Below are 21,948 nucleotides of genomic sequence, written 5' to 3'. Positions count from 1 at the left end.
AGCTTTTTTCGTGCTGTATGAACTGCACTGCACTAACAGATGTAAACATAAATAATCCGTCCATTCATCCATCAATCCAGCGAGCCAATCATCCATCCATCTATAGCCTGACATTAGCAGACCTGGAGACCTGAATTCACGTCAGCAGTCTGGTAATGGCAGGCTACCATCCATCCATCCATCCATCAGCACCTCCCAGATATCCATCAACAATAACCAATGGTTGGCAACAGTGGCTCAGTGGTAGAGCGGCCGTTTGGGAACCGGAAGTTTCCCAGTTCGAACCCGGGCAAGAGTTAGCGTCAAAGTGTCCTTGAGCAAGACTACTGACTGAACCGCTCCCGGTGTGCAGGTTGGTGTCTTGCATGGTTTCCTCTGCCATATTGGTGTGTGTGTGTGTGTGTGTGTGTGTGTGTGTGTGTGTGTGTGTGTGTGTGTGTGAACCACAGATGAATGCAATGCACAATCTATGTGAAGTGCCTTGGATAAAGGCGCTATATAAATGCTCCATTTACATGAACCAAGTATAGCCAGTGATTCTTTCTCCCCATGGTTCCACTATAAGGCATTCAGAGCGCGTTCTCATTCCAATGACTTTATCGTGGTTCACATCACTGATGCATCTGCGTGTGTCATGTCTCTGTTTACTGTGCAGCTTCTTCTCTTTGCTGTGGGTAAACGTTCCCCATCTCCGTGGGACGACTGCTTGATTAATTAATTAGGACGTATTAATCAGATTAGCATTTTCCTCCACAGCTGGGCCCCTGATGGCTGCTCACGCACACACACACACTCACAGCAGCATGTTCAAACAAGAGGAACAACAATTAAACACGCACGCCATTCCAATACCAACTTGGAATTGGAAAGAACGAGGGAAAAAAAGGGAAAGAGAGCCTTGAACTGACACAAGGCTGGCAGCCTCACTATCAAGAGAGACTAATTAAACTGTCATGTTGCTGTTATGCTGTGCGTGTCAAGGATGGAATGGATATGTCAATAAAATAGGGCAAACAGTAGGCTAGAGTCTTACGTGTGTATTACCAACAAATGTGACCTTGACCTACACAACCATGGCCAAATAACGCCAGCAATGTGGATGTCTGCAATTCTCCACCGGTGTGTGTGTGTGTGTGTGTGTGTGTGTGTGTGTGTGTGTGTGTGTGTGTGTGTGTTAATGAAAAACCCAGCAGTGTGTGTGTGTGTGTGCGCATGTGTGTGTACGTGTTTGTGTGCGCGCGTGTGTGTGTGTGTGTGTGTGTGTGTGTTGTTCGTGTGTGTGTGTTAACCTGTGCCAAAATAAGCCGCGCGCTCTCGGCGCGGTGCGTAACGAATAACATCAACAGAACCACAGCGACCCACTGAACCCGAACCGAACCACACACACACACACACACACACACACACACACACACACACACACACACACACACACACACACACACACAGGGCTGTGCAAGAAGCGGTACTACTCGGCCGGGTCTATGATGAATATATTAGGCTAGAGCTATAGTACTAGAGCTCTATAGCTGTCTTACCTTGAGCTCTCGTGCGATCCACGAACAGGCAAAACAATAAAATCCATGTGACGCGTCGCGCCATCGGGCTGCTCCGGTCCCCGGGCGCTGACCCACGGCACCCCACGGTCCGACGTGGGGACTGGACCACGCGTGTCCTGCACGCAGAAAACATGTTGCTCCCTCCGTCCACTCGTCCAGTGTCCAAGTCCTGTTGGGGAGTTGTTCCTCTCTCAGCCTCGACGGCCGTCTGGGATCTCGGTTTTTGTCGGTTGCAAAGGGGGATCACGGTCACCCCGGGGTATACGAGCCCTCAGCCCACGCACGGTACCGCGGGGGTCCAACTCCTAGAAGCGGGGGACCGTTGGTATGTCCGTTGTAACGCAAGCGAGAAGTAATATACAATCGACGGTTAGAAAGCGAGCGTCGTGGAGTTCACATAAACCCGGATGGATGCGATGTGAGCCGGTACAAACGACGCACAAACGGCAAAAAGGGTCCGAATCCCTTGTGTCCACAAAAGCGGTGTGTGTGTACTGTGTGTGAGTCAGTGTGTGTGTGTGTGTGTGTGTGTGTGTGTGTGTGTGTGTGTGTGTGTGTGTGTGTGTGTGTGTGTATGTGTGTGCGTGCGTGCGCGTCTGTGGCGCTGAAATATCCCGTCCAATTATTCCCTTCCTTTCTGCACCTGCGTAAAGAAAGGCTTAAAAGATTCTCATCCACAGTATTTGATGACAGTTATCGGCTCGTCCTTTTTTGGAAGTCTTTCCTATTTTATTTTAATTCCCTTTATAAACTTAAGCCTCCTTCATCGCTTGTCCGAAATCAGTCCGTGTACACACAGTAGCCTGCAGCCTGCCCAAACATTCAATAAATACGCTCCTTCTAGTAGTATATATCCGTGGATTAAAACCAAAAAAATCCCTTCCTCCGCAAAGATGATGCTTTCGCTCGCGATCGGAGAGAGAGATCCAACCAAAAGTTCTGCGAGGTCGACTTGATCCGGGTTGTTTTTTTCATCCGCCAGAACTTGTGATTTAGTTGAGAGTTGTAGTAGTTGTGGAGAAAACAGAGTGGATAGTACACTGCTCTCTGTCTTTCTGTTGTTGTAGTGACCGACCGGTGCCTGCCTGCCTCACTGCCTGAGTCCTACTGCAGAGGAGAGGAGAGCAGAGCCGGGCTGTCTGTGCGCTTCTGCCCGGGTCCTTGTGAGGAAAGGAAACGAAAGCCTGGATGTGGTGCGTGCGTGCGTGTGTGTGTGTGTGTGTGTGTACGCGCGCGCGCTGAGCGCAGCGCAGGTTGCCACCATGCGGAGAGAGAAGGAACAATGAATGAAACGGATGCACATTCTCTTATGATGGTCAAATCCTATACAGCTCGCGGTGTTGTTTAAACTAGAGTGTTCGAAAGGGGGGGGAATATATAGAGTCCGCATGGTTCCATTTCTCTGCCACACGCACAGAGTTTTTAGTTTTACAGGTTGGTTTCAAGGATAAAAAACACTGTAAACATCCTGTATGAGATTTTATGAGACGGAGAGGAGAGGAGAGGAATGGGATCTCAATCTCATGGGGCAATTCTCTAGTCTATACAATCTTCACTTCAGGTGAATATAATTTCCATGATTCGAGGGGAATATGAAGACTTGCATTATGAATACTGGCTATAGCTACCCGGCGCCGAAATATAATGTGTCACTTGTTACACCTCGAGTCGAGAATGGTATACCTCTCTCTCTCGCTCTCTCTCTCACACTTCGAGTCGAGAATGGTATAGTCTCTCTCTCTCACTCTCTCCCTCTCTCTCTCCCCGAGTCATCGTGCAAGTGCAGCGCGGTGTCGACTCGTGTGTGTGTGTGTGTGTGTGTGTGTGTGTGTGTGTGTGTGTGTGTGTGTGAGAGAGAGAGAGAGAGTGAGAGAGAGAGAGTCAGAGAGAGGTGGGGAGGGAGAGTCACAGACCGAGAGAGTGCATGCGTATTATGCGTCACACGCGTGTGTGAGGGGGAGAGAGAGTAGCCACCATGGACAGTGACAGACACAGTGAGAAAGAAGAGAGACAATGCACCCAATTCAATTACATTTCAATTCAATGGAGCTTTATTGGCATAACATGGAAAACATACATTTACATTGTCAAAGCAAGTGTCAAAATACAATAAAAACTGCATGGGGGGAAATGAGGAAAGTATACAGTTGCAGGGGGTACAGCATTAAGTAAACATGCAGAGGCAGAGCTATGTCACATTGCATCCCTATATACATGTAATTATTTATATACCGGTACATATATATTAAATAGTATACAATTAAGGCAAGCTCGTTTTCATGTGTAGTAGTTCTTGGTATAGATAGCAGTCCTTATGAGGGTGGTTGTATTCCACCGGCTAACCATTTGTCGCAACAGTTCATGCATCTTGCTGCTGTGTTTGCACATTGTTGCATTTCTCCCAATAGATATGGGAGTTTTCCATCTGCTGGTTGTTCTTGCGTTTGTGCATATAGTCCCTGGACCAGCTGACTGCAGGGCATCCTTGTACACACTGCACACAAAACGAAGTGGAAACTGAGCTACATTTCCTAACCATCTGTCCACTGTACCAAGACATCAGAGACACATACTTCCCACATCTTACAATCACCCACAGAGATTTTGAAGACCTGACTAATGACAAAAAAAACTCCCATATCTGCTGGGCGATGTTATGTGCAAATACAGCAGCAAGATTTGTGAACTGCCGTGATAGAAGGATATCAAATGGAACACAACCACCCTAAAGACACATGGTGCATATTCCTGCCCTTGAGTGATCTTGGTATATAAATTGATTAATTGAAGATTCTGACTTTCAATTGCGTGTGCGCCTGCGCAACAGTGCGTGTACATGTGTGCATGTGTGCGTAACACGACGAGAATGACTCTGCAAATACTAGTGAAATGAAAGAAGTGTTACTGCAGTAACGGCCAGGATTCGAACTGCGTCTCCTGCATGGAAAGCCAACATCTTAACCACTAACCCAAAGGGATATCCCTGTGACTCGGGGGAGATATTAGACTTCATAGGCCACCAGGCTGAGGTTGTGAGCCACTCTGGGAAGGTAGTCTAACACTCACGTAATGTTGTGAGTTCCATCTGGTAAATAAAATCGTAATGTTGTGAGTTCCATCTGGTAAATAAAATCGTAATGTTGTGAGTTCCATCTGGTAAATAAAATGGTAAACGGTGCATTTATACATGGTGCCTTTATCCAAAGAGCTTTACAGAGATTGTGCATTATCACATTTGCGCATCGCGGAAATTTACATAGGGCTGAAGTATTTCCAGGCTATGTTTTGAAATAATATTCAATCTACAAAGAAACTAGTAAGTGGAGCTTTCAAATAAACGTAGTGGATTAATAGTATAGAATATTTGGATCCGAGATGTAGTGCAGTGGAAGAATTCTTACTAAATACAGTACTTGAGTAAACTATAGTTACTTTCCACCACTGCTCGCTGCAATGCTGTGAGTTCCATCTAAGCCACCACAGGACACCGGTATAAAACAACAGTGTTGCTGCTGTGATAATAGTCTGTGTTGTTTAAGAAGAGCCGTGTTCGTTCCTTATCCTCCTGTTGTCTCTCTAGTCTAGTCTCACCCTCTCTCTCTCTCTCTCTCTCTCTCTCTCTGCTACATCTGAAAAATGTGATACCTTGCACAAAAGTTAATAACGGCTCTGTTAACGTCAGGTAAACCAAGATGGAACGCCTCCCCGTTCATGCCCACCCTCCCCAGGGGCAGCAGCCATCCTCCGTCTCGATTATGATTCTTCAACATACTTATGCTGGTTGCCTGCGCTCAGCAAGAAGGTCATTTAGGGAAGGGGAGAAAAAATAAACTCCACCTTTAGCTGGATGGAGTACTTTGAGATAACGCGACCTGAGGCCGATTGCACCCATTCCTTGGGCTCAGAAGTGCTAAAAACTTTGAAATCTTTTCAGGGCAATTGCCGTACTTTGTGGGCTTTATTGTTCAAGTTTCAAAGGGTCACAGTTTCTTCAAATATTTTCCAATGTCAATGACAATACTATAAACAATAATATCTCAAAAGCAAAAAAAAAGTACCATGGCCTCCTTGTCTCTCAAACCACTGTCACATATGCCTTCTGAATCTGTGGTTCTCGCATTTTCAAGTTTCTTCCAATAATGTAAAACAAATAGCAGATGTACAAGCTCAAGATGTGAGCTTGTATTTTTTTTGCTATTTGTTTTGAATAGCCAACGTAAATATCTAAAAATGACACGCATGCTTTCCCAGTTGTAATGTGGGATAAAGCACATTTCACACACAACTGGCAAAAAGATGTCTCTCCTTGGCTTTATTTCTAGCTCTTCTTTCCAGCTGTCCACAACAAGCAGCAGCCAGATGCTGACTACTCTACGTGCGTAGGCCTACACGCTCGCTGGCTAGCTTGGTTAGCTGTGATCACAGGTGCTAAACAGCCTTTTACTACAAGCTGGTTTCACTCCCAACAGCATCTGTCGGGCAGAAACCTCTTATATCCATATTCTAACTAACTTTCTTTTACGTACATTAACGCTCTACTTGATCGTGCTACAGTATACAGCGGCACACAATAAGCATCGAAAGTAGCAGATGCGCAAGCTCGAAGCTCGTTGTGAGCTTGTGGATCTGCTATACTTTTGCCATGCTTGAATTTTGAATCCTGAAACGTAACAAGTTTTGAACACAATGAGGTTTCCACGCGACAGAGACGAGACATATCTCTGCGTCTTTACATCCACCTGGCAGCCCCCACATTTCAACCGCAAAACCTGGCGTAATCAGGTAAAGTAAACGTATAATCCTAAAGGAGTGATGCCAACCCTTCCATCCATAGATTTAACACGGTAAATGGATGTGTCTGTTTGTTGTTGTGTTGGATGCCTGTATGCTTTTCTGTTTGCAGCGTGCATGTGCTGCATGCATGCAGCGTGCATGTGCTGCATGCATGCATGCAGGCATCGACTGGGGGCGTGGCGGACAGTCTTCTTCAATCATCACTGGCCAAGCACACAGTGCCCTAGCTGTGTGCAAACGTTGCTTTTAAGACCTGCTGGCTGTATCCCAGGTGCAGTGGTGGAGAAGAAAAAAAAACTAGGCTATACTCAAATGTACTCCGATATAGAAAATACATTGGCATCAAAATGTACGCCTACTCAAAGTAGCAAAAGCAAAAGTGCTCAGAATGTCTCATTCAACGTTTTGAGCTGTGAGCTTGTACTTTGGCAAGGAGTAAAAGTAAAAGTAGGAAATTGGAAATACTCAAGTAAAGTACTAATTACAGTACCTCAACATTGTACTCAAGTATAGTTTATAAGGAGGCTAAATGTGTACTTAGTTACTTTCCACCACTGGGACACTGATGCCAGATCTCGAAGGGTTTTGTTCAGACTTTGCAGGCTTAAATCTAATGTTTGTTTCTCAAGTATACGATCTGTAGGGCGGACTGTCCACACTGTTACTGGCAAGTGGCAAGTGATCAGATCAGGATCCAAAGTGAGCGACAGCCACAATACTAGAGGGAGTGACAATGATCTGGTACGACCCAAGTATAGAACAAACATGGGACAATTCTCATTCCACTACTGTGTGCCACCAAAATGGGGAATGCCCCGACACCATCGATTAACCCATTTCGGCCTGACGTCGAAATTAAAATAAAATCCTGACAGTTTTCTAAAATACCTATGCAATCAGTGGTGCTCTATATTTCATGTCAAGGAACCCAAAATGTTTATGTAAGAGGCCGCTGAACCCCATCTAAAAATATGTTGTTCCAGGGACCCCCCAGAAGCAAAGATAGCAGACCTATACAAGCTCGTAGCGCGCTATGAGCTTGTAGATCTGCTATTTTTCAATAGCTACATTAAAACATAATGTTTAAAACACCAAAAGGGGTTCCCGCCCAGATTGGGTTTTAAAAGATGTGAATCTGTGGTCTGGAGACCACAACGGGAGGTAAATGTATTTGACACAAGGAGGTGTCATTCACTGCCCCTGATTTTGTCTTTGTAATTACTGATGACATGTATCATCATTGTTATTTTGTAATGCTATGTTGATGAATTGAATACATAAGACTACAATTGAAACAACAGTCCCCAGGACGTTCTAGTGTCGTCCTTTTAGCCTTAATGTCTGACTGCACCACGTGCTAATTCAATCTATCTGAATCAAATGTATTCAGACATCATCACCTACAGTTGCATTGGTTGCTGTGCCTGTGACATAACATGTGGCACGAATATTGTTTCATTCGTAGATACAACATATGCAAAGATACAAAGCTACACAGCATGTCTGTTGCTGTAGCTTTGTATCTGAAGTTGAAGCCAGTTCAACTTCTTTGTAGCCGTGTAGCTGTTGTAGCTTTTGCAGCAGCTACAAACGTCGGATGATGTATCTTTGCATCTTCGTGTCGCTGGCTTCCATTGAAAAGGAATGGTGGCCTTTATCTTTGTAGTTGGCAGTGCGAACACAGCACCATGCTTAAATTATACTCTGTCACACAATGTATAAAACAGGCTTCGGTGTAATGCAGACTGAGACAGATTTAGAAGGCAGATTTGGAATGCATTTCAAAACACCAAGGAATATGGTTCATATCATACAAAATAGTTTCCGAGGTGGTATAAATAAATGTGTTTATGTGCTGTTCAGACAAAAAATGATGCGATTCCAATCTGGATTGGCCCGATATGAAGGTACTGTCGCTGGTCCTCCCCAGACATTTAACTTTGAGTGTATGTTCGACTTGCGCTGCTGCGTCGTACGACACTGCATTCATTGCACTCACTAAAACCACACTGTTGATGATACTGACTCCACGTGGCACTGTAAGTGTGCTCTCTCCTCGAGCCCCATTACATCTAATTAATAAATACGTTGTTAATTGGCTTGTGGTTGTGTTGCGTTTCCGCTCTTTTGTCATCGTGGCCGCGTGGCCTGGTTCTGCGACACGGTTGAGGGAGGGAGGAGGAGAACAGCAGTGAAATCTCAAGAAGAGGAGGAGGAGGAGGACGGCTCTTTGAACAACACAAGCCTGCAGAATCATTGGGAGATGCAGCGCAGACTGACTGATCAATACAATATAGGCTTCTGAGGCCCCACCTCCACTTTGCTCTGAAGGCACTCCATGCACGCTCTGCACACACACGCACAGAATACCGTAGGTACTCACATGTTTTACTGAAGTAAAAGTATCAATGCCCTATAGTGGTTCCCAAACTGTGGTGCGTGCACCCCTTGTGGTGCGCGAGCACCTTCTAGGGGGTGCGCGACATGAAAAGGCTAATGGTGGTGCTATGGTTTTATTTTAAATATATTAACATATTATGACAATATATGGCAAGTATATGCAGAATATAGCCTATGCTATATATATATATATATATATATATATATATATATATATATATGCATATGCATATATGCATATATGTGGATAAATAGGAAATATATATCTCTATAAAGCTTATGTAATTTAAATGTCCATGTTGGGGGGTAGTTCAGCTAGGTTGGGAGGTAACAGGTGTTGCCCTATCCTATTGTAGAAATACACATTACTCATAAATAACATTTACTTGATACTATAGTATTGGCACCAAAAGTAAAAGTACTCATTATGCAGAATTCGAAACAATAATCAAAATCTACAAAGTAACTAGTTGTCAAATAATTGCAAATGGAGTAAAAGTATAATATTTGCCTTTGGAGATGTCGTGGAGTAGAACTACAATGATGGTATTTTTTTTATTTTTATTTTTATTTTTTTTAAGATATTTTTTTGCGGCTTACGCCTTTATTGATTTTTTAAGGGATAGAAAGTAGGCTGACAGGAAACGGGAGAGAGATGGGGGGATGACATGCGGTAAAGGCCGTGTCGGGTCCGGGAGTCGAACCCGCGGCACACCGCGACTGGATCACCAGTCCGGTGCCCAGACCGTTACGCTACGGCCTGGGCCATGATGGTATTTTTTACACTGCATAATTAAACCACACAAATGGCATCATCTATATAGGATGCTTGCGTTCAGCATGCACCAGTGTGTGCACACACAATACACACAAACCACGGATACAGAATACATAAAACATGGAGATGGGATCACAGTAATTGTGTGTTGACCGCCCGCCCACGAAAGCAGAGGGGTCAGGAACAAGCGGAGAACGACGGACCTCCTTGGGGAGGTCTCCGGATGCAAGCTCTGTGAAGTTCAACTCTCCAATGCACGCACTATACATACACACTGACACAGGTTGATACATATTCATATGTAGAGTACACGTGGACGTCTCTCATGTCAAAATGCATCAAATGTTTAAAAAAGAAAAAGGTCTCAACATTCAGAGGCCTTTCATAGTCTATTGGCACTGGGGTATAAGTCATCCTGTCTGTCTGATCCAGTCAGATCACCTTGCAACGAAGCCTTTGTTTTGCGGTGCAAAAGGAGAGTCGGTCGTAGGTGGATGTAGGCGGGAGATGGAAGATCGCTGTGGTATGATCAACACAGCCCGCGGCGGCTCGTGTGTTCTATCACCTAAAGTAAAAGAACCGTCTTATAATTGGCATCAACACACGTGTCAAAGTATAGTCATTGCATTTATCACATTTTTAAATTTGTATTTCTTTCTTTTTCAAAGACAGCTATAGCAAATCAGCTTGAAACAACGCATAGCGGCAAGGACTTGAGGGAGTGCAGTGCCCGCCGTGGAGTAGTTAGAACCCGCCGAACCAACCAATATGCATTCCAGTATATGGGCATGTACTGACGACATCAGGGATCTCCATATATGGGCATTAAAGGGACAAGGACTGGCAGTAACAGAGATCTCCATGCACAGTATGGGCATACAAAAGACAGTCCCCGACACTATGACTCAGACATATGGGTCGGTCAGTGAGACGTGATTACGTATTTGACGTGGACATCACAATCACATTGGAGGAACCAGATGCATTCCTTACAGTGTGTCAACACGAGTGCTAGTTTTCAATACAAATTGTATTGTAAGGTATTGTATTATACAATACCTGTAAAACAAAGGAGGCTTTTCTAAAATAGTATAACACTAGTCTAAAACCCAATCAATTACAAAAAGATTACTAGTAATATTTAACGTCATCAAAATCAAACCCAAAACAAACTGAACAAAAGAAGACAAAATCATTCAAGTAACCAGTCAAACTATATGTGAGCACAGTTCATTTGATATTAACCTTAAAAGAGTAGTGATTTGAACTCTAGATTTGAGGGCTGCTCGGCGGCCTGAACCTTTAGTGCTATAAAAGCATGGAAAATGTATTTTTCATTTCAAAACCAAAACACATATCTGCTGCATAATTGCCAATACTGATAACAAACAAACTAACAAACAATTCAAATATTGGCCGATACGCGGGCCAGTCTGGCTCTAGCAGTGTGTGTCAGTTTGATGTACGACTACGTGAACCGTTATTTACTTATCATCACGATAAGACCGGCCATCCGAAAAACACTGGCCCCTGGATTTGTCGAGCAGGAAAAGGGGGTTAATTAAAAAACCCAAGCTTTCATGTTTCTGTTCCGTGTTTGCAGCCTAGTGTTTTTGGGGGCAGGTCGATCCTGCAGCTACGGTGAACATCTCAGTTGAATGAACAGCGCTAGCTGTGACTTAATGTTCTGGCCTTCAGCGGTGGTTTTACTTCACCCACAGCATGACAAGCCTGTTGACCTGCACTGTGCTGCAACCTCGCCCCAAAACCTGGCCGCACAAAGACCTGCTCAAAGCATCCATGCACCGTCTCGTCCGCCTTCGCAAATAAATCAGAGTGGAAGGTAAAGTAGGCCTATTCATAGTTTATTCAAGCACTGCAGGCCAGTGGTTCAAAAACTTTGCAGCTCAAATCTGAAAAGAGAAATTGCCCGGGGACCCAAACTAGTGAAGATAGCAGATCGACAAGCTCACAACATGTCACTCACAATATACTGTACCTATGAGTACATTTTGATGGCAATTTGGAAACTTTTCCTGAAATAGATCAGGACAGAGTATTTCCACATTGTGGCATTGAGGCTTTTACCGAAGTAAACCTCGGAATACTTCTGCAAAAAATAAAGCAGATACAGAAAAACATACTGTAGAAGACACTAAGACAGAGACATCAGGCTTCCTTCCTCCTATTAATAGAGCGAGGAAAACCTCCCGCTATCTATCAAGCAGCTCCTTGCACCATTAACACATCTCTCCCAATTAGCTACTTGACGAGAGGCGGGAAGAAAAAAATAAAAGGTTACAGAGGCTATTAACACTGCCCCAACTCCCACTTATAGACAACACCCCCAACCCGTGTTGCCAGATTTCGCTAGATAAATAAGCAACCAGGTCTATAAAAACAAGCTCAAAATAAATAAAGCGACTACGGGGGCGAGGGGGGGAATGGGGGTTGAAGCAACTACACTTTAGAAACAAGCCCAACCAAAACGCAACCCACAGCCACCAATATGTACAAGCAACTTTACAGAAAAAACAAGCCCAAAGTTGCTTATAATATGATATGGCAACACTGCCCCCCCCCCCCCCCACACACACACACACACGCCTCCTGGGCCAATCTCTCCAGAGGCTTAATGAATCGGAACGCGCCAGGCAGCGAATGATGGTCGCTAGCTCTCTCTCCCGCTGGCCTGGTGGGAGGCCGGGAGAGAGAGAGAGAGAGAGTGATGAGTGTCGTTTATTACCTCCTCCAAAGACCAATTACTGTAAAGATCTGTCATCCGATGCTCAACCCCCCCCCCCCCCCCCCCCCCTGCACACTGACCACCGTGACCTCCCATTAAAGAGCCTATTTACGCATATGTTTATTTCAAACATAAAATCTTCATTAGATAATTAGTTGATTATAGTTCAATTCATTTGAGCCTTTATACACATACTTATGTTTATTTCAGTGTTTACCCTTTCATTGGAGCCTTCTTTATGCATCATTTTGACTTCAAAGTTTGCCTTTTCATTGGCACTTTTTAACCATGCGCACTTAAACCTTCTAATGGGCTCTCATGCAGAGCAGCCATGTTATAAAGAAAATTGGCCAACTTCCTTACATCCTCCAGGGGTTACCAATGATACTAATGTAGACTCCATGCCATGTTCCATTTAGTGTAGCACAGTTGCTCTCAAAGACTTACAGTACATTTCAAGAACCCCCATAACTCAAGTGTAAAATTGAACTAAATGGACACTTCCGTTAGGTTCCATTTGTACACTCACCATTGTATAACGGCAGAAAATAAGGGGCTTCAAATCAACAGAATAATTTCTCGAATATTTGATTTAAAAAAAAAAGGAAAAAAAAGATAGAAGAATAATTGCTACCGATCGCTGCAGCAGCATGAACTTGGGGAGGTTTTAGACGTAAGCCACTTACACTGTTGCGTTTACCTTCTTTTCACTCATTGTTAACAAGGATTAGCAGTTTTCTTTTTTTTCCTCTTTTTTTTTCTGGGAGCAAGGCAGCTATATGCTGTCGACAACAGCTTCGTTGCACACACGGAGGGTGCTGGCAGTGCCGAGACATAGTGAGGAGCCGAGACATAATATTGTAACGTAGCTTTGACACTTGTATAAACCGCTCTTCACAGTAGCGGGATAGTGTGCTGCTATACACAGAAATATGTGAGAAAATAGTGAGAAATATAGTAGCCAACACACACTAGTTTTCTTTCTGGGTATATCCCAATAAAACCCGGAAAGTATCTGTGTAATTTTTGGATTTTAGCGTTGGGCCTTCATGGGTTGTGAAATTGATATAAAATTAAGACATTTTTTGTGAGGAAGGGGGGTGGAATTTAATTAATCACATAAAGGGATAGCCTTTACGTGATTAATTAAACTCCACCCCCCTTCCTATAGAAATGTCAAAGGTCAAAAGTACGATAGTAGTACTTTCCTTAACTGTAGTGCTCACGTAAACGTACTTTGTTGTGTGCATGACTGTATACTCTCGTCCTCGAGGCCTTAAAGAGATATACTGTAAGAATAATCACCCATCAAGTGGATTACCAGTGACTTGACACCGCATGGCGTCGACACAGCAGCCATACTGTAACTACTGCCTTCCCTTCCTGCATGGAACAGTGTACATGAGGATGATCTACTGTACCACCACGGTTCATATTTATACATTGTCATTCATCTGGTGGAAACCGTGTATGTCAAAAACAAAAAATAATAAAAACTTTTCAGGAAATGGAAGAAAATAACCTTTTGTTCCAATGGGTCCGAATGTAGTTTTCTTTAGTTTTTTGTCACAAACTATTTGTTATTTATTTATTACAAAAATGAAAGTTCAAATTATAAGAAAAGTAGTGAAAACCGACCTGCATATCTCACAATGCTTCACATCCTGACATACAGTAGGTTAGAGGAATTGTGTAATGCTGCACTTTTGTGTGATATGATGATTCAGAATCTGCAGTGTGCACTAAAACATAAAAAACACATTCTGGCAAAGACAAGAATTCAGGTTTCAAAGTATGAGTGATTTTACTTGAGTTAGGAGCCAAACGTACATGTATACATGCAACGGAAAAAGCACATCTGACTCAGCCTAGTATACTGTATGCCAAGACTGACTTCAACACACACACACACACACACACACACACACACACACACACACACACACACACACACACACACACACACACACACACACACACACACACACACACACACACACACACACACACACACACACACACACACACACACACACACACACACACACAGTAGCTGGGGATGAATATTGATCTATACACCAATGGTTGTGAATTGATCAAAGGTACATGCCACTTCCAGGAAAAAAAAATCCCTGCCATTGCTACACGCCAGCTGTTCTGATGGATATAAAAAAAACACAAACGCGGAAAGCCATGAGTTCTCTTAAATGAAGCTTATTTCTGAATTCATCGACAGATACCGTCTTACAACAAAATAATAAAAAAGATGAAAAGGCTATACAGGCCCTCACAAAGGACCTGTATGGATCTCTGCTGGTTCTTTTCACATGGGAAGCGACTGACGCGGCTCTGAAATTCATTTTCAATGAGCGGCGTGTGTTTATTTTGGACGTGCAGAGAAATTGAGGGGCGATTGACAGGAGCGAGCGTGGCCCTGCTGTGAAGTTGTTGCGCGTCACCACCAGGGCGTGACTGTGAGCTTGTACAGTATACATTGCCTCATTTAACCCATTTTGACCCGAGATCAGATTCATACGAGGTTTCCAATGAACACACTGGTCTGATTAACCCATTCTGACCTGAGATCAGATTAAAAAAAAGTCAGTCGTTCTTCGATTTTTCAAAAAATAGCAGACCTACAAGCTCGTAGCGCGCCACTCGGTGGCGCGCTATGAGCTTGTAGATCTGCTATTTTTAAATAGTTAAAGCATAACATGATGCTAACACCAAAATGGGTTCCCGTTCAGAATGGGTTAAAAAATATATAATCATCTTTCTTATGGCCAATGTGTGACCAGTTTCTATAGTATAGTTCAGTATAGTTCAACTCTTGACGATATTTGAAAATATGTTTAGCTGTTTTTTAATTTGAATCCTGAGCTTGTAGATCTGCTATTTTTCAACAGCTAAAGTTTTAAATAATGGTTAAAGGGGTTAAAAGTTAAGGTGACACAGATGCTTTCCAGTCCTTAAAGCATTTTCAGTTTTTACTGCTTTTTTACTGCCGTTTGCGCCGCAATTCAGAGTGTGATTTAATCGCGATTTAAATTGTCGCCAGTTTGAATCGATTTGAATCGATGTACGATCTATCGTTACATGCCTAAAACCACTCTGGATTAAGAGCGTCTGCTCAATGCCTGACTTGTAAAATGTACAATGGAAAAAGCACGTTAATTTACGGAAGGAAAAACATTGTTGAAACAGGGAGATACGAGGTTTCTGCCCAACAGCGATGATGTACAGTATATCGTACAGTTCTATAAGAAACTACTGTAGACATTTCTCCATATTGCAGCGAGCAGGGGAGCGTTGCCTGCAGAAGAGGCGGTGACCTCGCGGAGAGGCCGCGGCTCGGCCCCGTCACGTTGACGGCACAAATAATAATGATGAAAACAATAAGAATAAATTATGGAGAGAGAAAAAAAAAGATGATGGACGAGGACGACGAGGTAATTTATGTAGGGAGCTTTAACCCATTAAGACCCGAGGCCGATTCTACAAAATGTCTTCTAGATCCTATCAGGGTTGTGCTCAAACCTTTTCAAGTCAACGATCCCCACAATCCATGGATTTGCCTGCCGGCCCCTGTCCCTCCCCCCCCCCCAATCTCAAAACATTTTGTTCCAGGGACCCCAAGAAGCAAAGATTTGAGTTAAACATGTTCGCTTAAAATACCTGTATATTCAAAGATTTACACAGATTAAAAACACACACAAAAAAATAGCAGATCTACAAGCTCATAGCGCGGCACAAAGTGACGCGCTGTGAGCGCGTCACTTTGTATATAGCTAAAATCTGAAATGACACAGATGCTTTCCCGGTTTGAATTGCTTAATGGTGGGCGTTTTGGCAGATGGAGATGGAGTAAAACAGGAAAAGAAAAAGAGAAAAAAAAATGTAGGAGAGTTGTTCAGAGAGAGAGGTAAAGAGTGGCACTGTGTTGGTTGTGAGATAGACAGATGGTCAGGACAGGAATGAAATATGCTGATGAGTGGAACCGGAACAAATGCTACGACAAGGTAGGAAGGAGGAGGTAGAGGAAGGAAGACATGAAGGGTGTAGGGAAGGACGCACGGAAGACAGGATTGAAAATAATGGAAGAACGAATGGAGTAGGTTAGGACACAAGGAAGGAAGTTACGTAGAGATAGGCTAATTATGCCAGGTTCATGTGTATACCTGGCATCTATAGTCAAGTGTGTATACAGTTTAAATTCACAGATTCATTATTTGATATTGTAATGGCGGTGCTACAACACTCCTCATTCCAAATCTGAAAAGAAGAATTGGAGACATTGCCCAAAAATACGTATATGCCAAGTTATAGCAGAATAATTGAGGCTCTAATTACTGCCAGAGGAGCTTCAACAAAGTATTGAGTAAAGGGGGTGATGTGATTTTGTAATTTTGTGGTTTGATCATATTTGCAAATTTAAAAACTTTTTCATTTTGACATCTTTTGTCAACTTTCTGTGTAGAATCCTGAGCAAAGAAAGTAATTTAAACATTGTTTTTGAGTGGTGCAACCACTCCTACAACCAGCAATGTCCGTACCTATGTGTTGTTCACCCATGTGTTTGTTAATGAGCATGAGTATATGACTTATTAGTACCAGTAGGGGGCGCCAGAAACAGAGAGATAGTGCTGCTCTGTTGCCTATGAGAGAGAGAGAGAGAGAGAGAGGTGGGGGGGGGGGGGGGAATTGCACCACTCAGTTCACACAGGTGTGATTTTAATAAGTTTGTAACATTGCAACAAAGTGAAGCATGGTGAAAACTTCAGAACGAAGGAAGGAAGGATTAAGGCGTGCAGGTAAGAAAAAAAATTGAGGAACACACGCACACACACACACACGCACACGCACACACACACACACAGTCACACACAGTCACACACACATACACACAGTCACACACACACACACACACACACACACACACGCACGCACGCACGCACGCACGCACGCACGCACGCACGCACGCACGGTCCGACCATCAAAATGCATGAATTCTTTTGCATGAGACACCTGCAAATGATTGCACATATGTGACATCACCCTCCGATTCATCTACAGTATGTAGCCCCCCCCCCCCCCCCCTCTCTCTGCAAATGCACTTGGGGGACAGAGAAATAAATCATGGCACTTCGATGAACAGAAGAGAGTTCCCCCCCCCCCCCCCCCCATTTCTCTCCCTTCTAAAAGTTTCCCCAAACTCTTTTGCATCATGTTTCGGAGTCTCTCGACTTTGTTTTTGATGAGACAGACGTAAACAGGCTCGGCGACTCTTCTGGGTTGCTTCCAGATCCTTTTGAAACCATCGACTCGGTAACGGTATAATGTTGGCACCTCCCTCGCTGCTGTGAAGCCCAGGTGAGCAGCTGGCTTGTTTTGACACGCACACGCTCGCACACACACGCACACGCACACGCACACGCACACGCACACGCACACGCACACACACACACACACACAGTGTATTTCCCCCTTGTTCATTAATATGAATGGTTGCGTATCGTCTGCCTCTAAAGGGCGATTTAAATTATACCGGCTTTTGCCATGAAAATCCCAGACATGCAAGCTCACGGCGCGTCACGGCGCGACACATTGTGAGCTTGCATATCTGCGGTTTTCTGTGAATCAAGTTTTATTCAGACATACGGTGAGCCTCATTACCATAATGTGTCATGAATAGGGAATAAGACGGTTGCACGCTGGTGACACTTGCAGTCTCATGGCTCCCTTTATCCCCAGGTTGGTTACAGAGGGCAAAGACGAATACTAATTCTGTTTATCACGTTTCCACAGCGATTATTTATTCACAAAGGTAGCGTAGCCATTCTGTGAACTGCCTCCAAGGCTGCCATATTTCCCCCCCCGCTCTGTTATTTTGATTCCCTTTCGTGCTCCCGGATAAACAACCCAATTGCCAGAGAAGCGACGGTTACCTGTTTACGTGCGTTTCCGCAAACCACTGATAGCGTTATATTTCGACGTTGCAATTGGCAGGCGTACCGTCAGCAGTGGGTTTTGACTGAGCCCTGCGTTAGCTGAGCCAAGATGCCGCACCAAGCGCCTCCAAGCCCGCTGCCAGCGATTCAGTGGCATTTGAGCTAAAAGGGTAAATGGTGCATTTTATAGAGCGCCTTCATCTAAAACGCTTTACATAGATTGTGCATTACATTCACACATTCATACACCGATGCGGGGGAAACCATGCAAGGCACCACCAACATGCTCAACAGGAGCATTAACTCTGGACGAGCCTGGGATCGTACTGGAACCTACCGGTTCCCAAGCGGCCACTCTTCCCCTGACCACTGCCAGTTGCATCTAAATAAGCATAGGATATTAAATAATACTTTCTCAGTTATCTATGGTTCGGTCGACATGGCTACATCTACTATCCCACACCTACCTGTGTGGACGTGCTGAAGAAATGGGATGGGAAGTTGTGGCGTGCCTGCAAGATGTATATGGAGGGTAGAGATGACTCACTGGAGACGCCGCTGGAGGGCTCATCCAAGGACAACCTATAGACTAGAGAGGGAGAGAGATTAGGGTTGGGATGCAACATTGAGGAACAAGGAATCGGTTCCATCACATTTGGAACCGTTTCCGGAACCAGTTTTATCACACTGGCAAAGCCAGGACCACCATAACCCTGACAGTATATGGAACCAAATGGGTCCATTTGGTTAAATTTTTTACACTCAGAGTTACAGTAAGGGTCAATTTTACTGGCCACCACATCTCGTTACTCGTATCCAAATATTGTACTTTTACACCACTACAAATATTAAAAAACTGTAGTTACTTTGTAAAATGTGATTATTATCTCAAAACATGCATTAAGCACTTCAGCACTATTATATCTGCTATTTTCAAAAATATGTTTTTTATACATTTGAACTTGTGAAATGGGACATTCTGCATAATGAATGCCTAGCCAAGGGCAACATTCCCTTCCGGGTTAAAGATCCGGTCGGGAGTGGATGATATTGCTACTTCATGTTGTAGATTTTTCTCAATAAAAGCCACAGGCTACGAGAGCTTTTATTGTTATCCTTCCGGTTTGAGGGAAAAGGAAGTTCCGATTGATTGTTCCTGCCTGATGACTACAAAACAATACTACAACATAATGTAGCGATATCATCCGCTCCAGACCGGTTCACACGACAATTTGGTAACACAGACCAGGCTTTCCTCCGAGGTGGAAAGCCTGCATGGTGACGCAAGGTTAATGAATATCTTCTACTTTTGGTACTTTAAGTACATTTTGATACCGATACTTTTGTACTCAAATAAACTTTGAATTCCGGACTTTTTACTTTCTGATACCTTTACTGAAAAAAGTGAATACTACTGATGAACTGTTTGTTTTGCTGCGTTACGTTCCGTCTGCATCGTTTATCCATTATGCCAATGTTACTTGTACGATTGTCTGCACAACAAATCTCCTGAAAGGATAATGCAGTTACATTACAGATTGACTGACTGGGCCGTTTATCTTGTGGGTCTGCATTCAGCATGGTTTCTACATCATTTAATCATGGCTCTGCCTTCTTACACCGTCTAACGGAGCACTCATTTACCGGTTGCAAATGAAGGCATTTAGTTAAGCCATTAAAACTCAAGTCCTGTCAGTCCATTAAAAGAAAGAGAAAATAAAACTAAATTAGTTTCACTGGATGCTTTAGAAAGTGCTTTTTATTATAATTCTTTATGCACACTGAAGATAGCTTTACATCACTTTTTGAACCTTAAAATAAGACCTTTACTTGTATTGTTTTTAACCCATTAAAACTGGGAAGGCATGTGTCATTTTATCACTGGCTGTTCCAAGCCAGTGATAAAATGACGCATCCCCCCCCCCCCCCCCCCTCTCCCCCCACCTCTGTTTTATTTTTCTTTGATGCAAGAAAGATGTATTTGGCGCTGCACTGCGGCGACATGGACATAAGGGCTACGCTTGCATGCAGGCAAATTAAGACAAATTTCTTCCTCGGGAGACAAATAATAAAGAACCTTGAAGACAGCAGATGTACAAGCTCACACCGTGTCAATTTGGGGTACAGGCTTTAGTTCCGACATACTATTGATCCGAAACCTCAATCCCTAACCTAACCATAATCGCAAGCACGGGAGCAGCGCATGTCGGACCATCGCATTTTCGCATCGCATGTCCCCACGCTTCGGACCTTTGGTGTGTCGGATCTTTGTGCGCACCCCGTCCATTTGTACCGTGTTGCGAGCTTCTACATCTGCCATCTTTAACCATTTTGAAAATTATTGTTTTGTGTTCACCATCAGTGAACATCCATTTGTATAGCAGGTTAATAGTCGGCTTACATGTAGGCGTTGAAAATAAGTCATTATCTACATATACACCAACTCAGTACAACTCAGTGTGGAGTTACACCTTTAAAGAAATGTAACACGAACAGTGGAAATAGGGGAAACCTTATAGCATTTCAGTGGTGCTCAAAACTTTTTAAGTCAAGGACCCCCACAAGTATATGCATTGTATTTGGCCGCTGGCCCATCTCAAGATGTTTTGAGTTCAATATGTTTGCTGTAAAAATACTGTATCAAAACAAGTCAATACTTAAATATGCACCACTGCAACCACCCGGCCTAGGGGTTACCAGATGTAACATACAAATGGCCACACATGGTTAAAATCCTAAGAGTTTAGGATTTATTTTAGTTGTTTAGCACATTGCAAATTACACAAAAACATAACCCCATACCCTTAACTAACAAAGGAAATCTAAATTCAAATATCAAAACAGATAAAGTCAAATGATAAAAGAGAGGTCATCATACCATTCCCATGGCATTATATATATCACAAGGCTAAAACTGAAGTGCTGGTGCTTGATTTGACCTTGTGGCTAAAAGGAATAGAAAAGAAGGGCTGAGACAGGCAGCTCTATTAACCTTTTTCCTGGGCTCCAGTTCCTGTCGATTTGATCCAATGAAACTGGTCAGATGACCAATGATATCCAATGAAATCAACAGGAACTGGAGCGCACACACAGCCCAGGAAAAATGAATAGGTGAGCCTGGTCACAGGAGCCAATCACCAGCCAGGTCCACCTGGTAGTTAATATCCACTCAAGTCTCACACTCGGACACCACCCAGTGGCATTCACACCAGCTGACCTTCTTTTTCTCTCTCTCTCTCTCTCTCTCTCTCTCTCTCAATTCAATTAGCTTTATTGGTATGAATGTAATAGCTACAGTATTGCCAAAGCATGAAGTTCAACAAAAGAACCAAACAAAATTAAATAAAAAAAATATATAACAGAAAACAAGCAAATAGAACATTCATTTTCACAATACAATATGAAAATACTGTCATACCGGTCAAAATGTACAGTATTAAATGTGTCCGTGGTACAGGCCAGACGCTCAATTGCGCTATGTTGGAAGAATGTCAATGCCCCTACGATCGGCTTTTGGCTGAGGAACTTAACAACCAGTTTGGCACATGAGAAACTAACATATGTAATTAGGAAGAAACCTGCGGTATTCTATAAGATATGGGAGAAGTTCTTGGACTTCATTAAGCGAGGTGATATTGAAGAGGCTTTGGATGTATAGTGGTTAATTGGAGTAGTCAGCTGTGGGGTGGGGGTAGGGAACTGTGCATTTGTTTGTTTAACTGT

General features: G+C 43.5%; 1 protein-coding gene across 8 annotated transcripts in view; it reads right to left on the bottom strand.

Annotated features, from left to right (window-relative positions):
• Positions 1–2,667, bottom strand: part of LOC310874999 (protein sidekick-2-like) — a 503,627-nt gene extending 500,960 nt beyond the window's left edge. For all 8 annotated transcript variants that reach the window (XM_083787997.1, XM_083788001.1, XM_083787998.1 and 5 more), the window contains exon 1: positions 1,539–2,667. In XM_083787997.1, the coding sequence (XP_083644123.1) occupies positions 1,539–1,692 (154 nt within the window). In that variant the 5' untranslated portion in view covers positions 1,693–2,667. The remainder of the gene's footprint in view (positions 1–1,538) is intronic.
• Between the last annotated feature and the right edge of the window lie 19,281 nt (positions 2,668–21,948).

Source organism: Protomyctophum parallelum (genome assembly GCF_964188405.1).
Source record: "Protomyctophum parallelum genome assembly, chromosome: 17".
NCBI lineage: Eukaryota > Metazoa > Chordata > Actinopteri > Myctophiformes > Myctophidae > Protomyctophum > Protomyctophum parallelum.
This window is presented reverse-complemented; position numbering and strand designations above follow the sequence as displayed.